The sequence below is a fragment of the Oncorhynchus clarkii genome, chromosome 13 (assembly GCF_045791955.1).
Source record: "Oncorhynchus clarkii lewisi isolate Uvic-CL-2024 chromosome 13, UVic_Ocla_1.0, whole genome shotgun sequence".
In the NCBI taxonomy this organism is placed as follows: domain Eukaryota; kingdom Metazoa; phylum Chordata; class Actinopteri; order Salmoniformes; family Salmonidae; genus Oncorhynchus; species Oncorhynchus clarkii.
This window is the reverse complement of record NC_092159.1, coordinates 40,956,955-40,961,186: the sequence shown is the minus strand read 5'-3', so window position 1 is coordinate 40,961,186 and position 4,232 is coordinate 40,956,955. Positions and strand designations below refer to the sequence as shown.

At 40.0% G+C, this 4,232-nt stretch overlaps 1 protein-coding gene across 1 annotated transcript; it reads left to right on the top strand.

Annotated features, from left to right (window-relative positions):
- Positions 1-3,721, top strand: LOC139423944 (homeobox protein unc-4 homolog). Its single transcript, XM_071175598.1, has 3 exons — positions 1-256; positions 779-954; positions 2,492-3,721. The coding sequence occupies exons 1-3, from the start codon at positions 1-3 to the stop codon at positions 3,512-3,514; spliced, it is 1,455 nt and encodes a 484-aa protein (XP_071031699.1). The 3' UTR covers positions 3,515-3,721.
- The last annotated feature ends 511 nt before the right edge of the window (positions 3,722-4,232 follow it).

Sequence of the window (4,232 nt, the reverse complement as noted above, 5' to 3'; positions counted from 1 at the left end):
ATGATGGACAGCAGGATACTGGATCCACCTCATGCCCAGTTCGGAGGCTCTCTCGGCGGGATGGTGGGCTTTCCGTACCATCTAAGCCACCATCATGTTTACGAATTAGCCGGTCATCAACTTCAATCTGCGGCCGCAGTTCCTTTTTCAATAGACGGATTACTTAATGGTTCCTGCACAGCTTCAGTGGTTAATTCGAACCCCCTCTTGTCTGGCTGTGGTATGAATGGAGATAACCAGCAGTACAAGTTGACAGGTAAGCAAAACGAAATACAATACAAATCAAAAGGTTGGCTGTAGATCAAAGGACTAAACAAAGAACTGAAAGTGTCTGTATATCCTGTATATCCTGTCCTGTATATCCTCTCCATAAAGCGTTAAAGAGGGAATCCAAATCCTAAGAAACAAAGACGCTTCTTCTGCTTTCAAATGAGGCTTTATGCAATTCATTTCAGTGGAGAGCAGCATAGGAGCTCAACTCCAAACATGAAACCCCCTTGTGTTGTGACAGGGTGGGAAACATCACTATTTCTCTATTGTTAGTAGAATGTTTTAATGTGTTTTTGTTATTATTATCAGGATCAATATTGTGTGATTAATTGTCTATTATTACTAATATTTTCTTACCATCGAAAACGGACATAATAGCCCAATTTATTAGACTATATTTGATTAATTTCTTTATAAAGGACCACAGAAAGAACGTTAACTTGCAAAAATTCATGCCGACTACTTTTGCGTCTCTCACACACTCTCTTGTTTTGTATTCTCATGCTAGATTCGTGTGACCCAGACAAGGATAGCCCTGGTTGTAAGAGACGACGAACTCGTACAAATTTCACTGGTTGGCAACTGGAAGAATTAGAAAAGGCTTTTAATGAGAGTCACTATCCCGACGTGTTCATGAGGGAAGCACTGGCTCTGAGATTGGACTTGATAGAATCGAGGGTACAGGTAAATATCAACCATATCCACTTTTTGGAATTCACTGTTGTTGGTTTGTTATGATGTGTAGCCTAATGTTTCTTAAACACTGATAGGCTGTTTGAACAAAGGAAAGTAGGCCTATTTATTCCCCATGTCTCTTACACAAATATGTTACAATAGTCTCTTTTAGATATATAGCTGTCCTGTAATTCCTGTCTCTTTGTTGTTTTGTACTGTGACCAACAACTCCACAGGGAGCTCGTGTAATATAGGCACATAAAGGCCTATTATAGTATGTACAGCACGATGCCTGTATCATACAGTACGATGCTTCAAAACTGCAAATGAAAGCAAATCATTTTCACAATTTTAAAAAGGAAAACATTATCAAACGTGAATATTTATTTAGATAACACAATATACGATATATTTATAGAGATACAGTCTTCGAAATCAAGGGTGATACGAGCAGCAAACCGAGTATAAAGAGGACCTCTGGTTCAAGGAGAAATACTTTAAATATGGCTAAACCATGGACTGGTCAGTTCATTTGCTGTACTTGATATCAATATGAATTGTGTAGATTCAGGCGGCAAGGCTATATACTTGCACTCAAACATACTGAATATGTCTACATACATCGACGTATGCACATTCAGTCTTTTCACTTGTATTTTTCTATATAAACCGATAGAACACCCAAGTATACACATACATTTCTGAACTTGAATATTGATACATTTTCAAGCCGTACATTTTTATAAAGGACACACCTTTTCCCACATCTATCCTCATCAGTCAAATGTCCATGCACGTGGACTTATTATTGTGATCTGTGCACTTCTGATGCCAAAAGCTCATATGTATATTGTGTTATGCACAGAGAAAATGCCCCAAAATGGCAAAAGTGACATGCCAAATATAGGACTAAACCAGCGTTTATTTTTTGCCTTAGCAATACACAGCTGAAATAATCAACTAATCATCAAGCTTTGATCATTTGAATCAGCTGTGTGGTGTTAGGGAAAAAAACAAAACGTTGACCCCCTGGGGTCCCGAGGACCGAGTTTGGGAAATGCTGGTCGAGTCCTATATTTGGCATGTCACTTTAGCAATTTTTAGGCAGTTAGTGTTGGGGGAAATTTGAATATTTGTAACCATATTAAACCATTTATTATTGTGCATTTTATTGGGACACATGGGCCCATCATAAGCGAGATATATGTTTTCATGGAGCATTTTCCAGATCAGACAGACAGCATTTAACTTTTAATTGAATAACGAAGAAGGCACAAGCACACGGAATAATTGTAGGCCTAGTCGAATTGGAAAATAAATATGCTTATTTTTGTCTTCGCATCTGATAATAAACAATTGTAGGCCTACAAGCAAGAGGCATTGCTCTTTGGTTTTGTGTCATTTGGAACCATCTACAAAATATTATTCCAATGGTTCACACAAATATTATCCTGAATTATTATTATTACTATGTATGTATTTTTTTTTTAAGAAAGTGAACTTCTTTTTGAACGTGGGTAACATGATTTGTTTCTCTATTATGCAGGTATGGTTCCAAAATCGTAGAGCTAAGTGGAGGAAAAAAGAAAACACAAAGAAGGGTCCAGGGCGACCAGCTCACAACTCCCACCCAACAACATGCAGTGGAGAGCCCATGGACGCGGAGGAGATCGCCAGGCGAGAACTGGAGAGAATGGAGAAGAAGAAGAGGAAGCAGGAGCGAAGACTGTTGAGGTCCCAGAATAAACTTTTGTCAGGGGACCTATTTCACACCCCAGGATCTGACAGTGACAGCGGAGTGTCACAAGTGACAGACAGTGAACAAAATCCACATTGTGACTCTGTAGGCCGAAACCAAACCCAATCGAGCTGTGACCAAACACCACAAACCCTCCAGAACCAAAGACACTTGAACCAAGATGCTGGTGGATCCGAGCTGGACTCGTCCGACAGCAGTCAACAGTCAAGCATGTGCGCCAACAGCAGAGCCTCCACCCTTCAGAAGCTGAACCCATTCAGCGTAGAAAGCCTTCTATCCGACTCCAGACCAAGGCGCAAACCGAACATAGATGGATTTTCTGCCTTACCTTCTTCGCGGCCTTTGATAGGGAAAGGACATTTCTTACTCTATCCTATCACCCAGCCGCTTGGATTCCTTGTTCATCAGACTGCTTTGAAGACAACACCACCAGACTCAGATACTGACAACTCCACACAAATAACCCTAGTGAATGACAGCAGCTTATCTGCCAATACTGGACATAAAAACCACAAGGAGTCCAACAATCTCAACGACGCAACAGCAATCAAAGTGCAGGTCAACTTTACCGCGAAAAATACTAGTTCCCCACAGAACAGCCCAGGCCATGTTACCTTTTCCAGTAGCAACTGTAGTCAGCCTTCAGCCAGTTGTAGTGAAACATATTTCCAAGATGATGATGATTCAAAGTATCTGCCATTAGATAAAAAAGAGCAGTCTGTAAAAGACTACCCAGAGAGTTCCGAGTCTGTGACAACCAACTGTCCACCAGAGACAAAGACAGAGACTCAAGATGTCGGTATGGAATAATAGACCTATAGGTGAGAAAAAATATTGATAGCGTCAACAACACCTTTCATTTGCCCAAAGCTCAATCACGTCTTAGAATATAAACTTTCATTTCAAAGATGACATATATAGCCTATTTTCTGATGATGATGATGGGTTATAACTGTGTGTGTGTTTGCTGCGTGCGTGCGTGCGTGTATATGTGCACGTGTGTGTGCGGTGGTGGTGGTAGTAGTACTAGCCCCCTTGTGTAACAAACTGTAAAAATACATAAAAACCACAAAAATCCTCAAAGGCTGTAAAAAGTATTATAATATTTATATATGTAAGGTTTTCATAAATAAATCGATTGTATACAATACATCCAAACCGTGTGAGACCTTAAATAGCCCGTATAGTGGGTATAGGTAGCGCTTTCTGCTAAAATCTGATGTTGTATTTTGTGTATTGCTTTAACAAATTTATTCATCTATAAGCCTCACTGAAATGAGGTTACGAGCCGGAGGCGAAAGGACCCGCTCGACTCCTGCAGAGTTTTGATATGAAAGTAATTATTTTCCCGGTGGCTACTGCAGGGATTCAGTTTATTTTAGCCCAAAGGGTTATTATACATTACCGATTTCTAGTGATATGAAATCACATAAACTTCCAAGAATAATAGAATTAGCATGAAAGGCTGGGGTGTCAAATTGAAATACGAAAATAATAGCCCCGGCAGCTGGGAGTGTGTTTGTGCATA

Bases quoted from the DNA above. Each gene is read 5' to 3' on its own strand.
- LOC139423944 (XM_071175598.1), top strand. From the start codon at position 1: ATGATGGACAGCAGGATACTGGATCCACCTCATGCCCAGTTCGGAGGC. The intron at 257-778 runs GTAAGCAAAACG...TTCTCATGCTAG, and splicing joins CCAGCAGTACAAGTTGACAG to ATTCGTGTGACCCAGACAAG. The intron at 955-2,491 runs GTAAATATCAAC...TCTATTATGCAG, and splicing joins TGATAGAATCGAGGGTACAG to GTATGGTTCCAAAATCGTAG.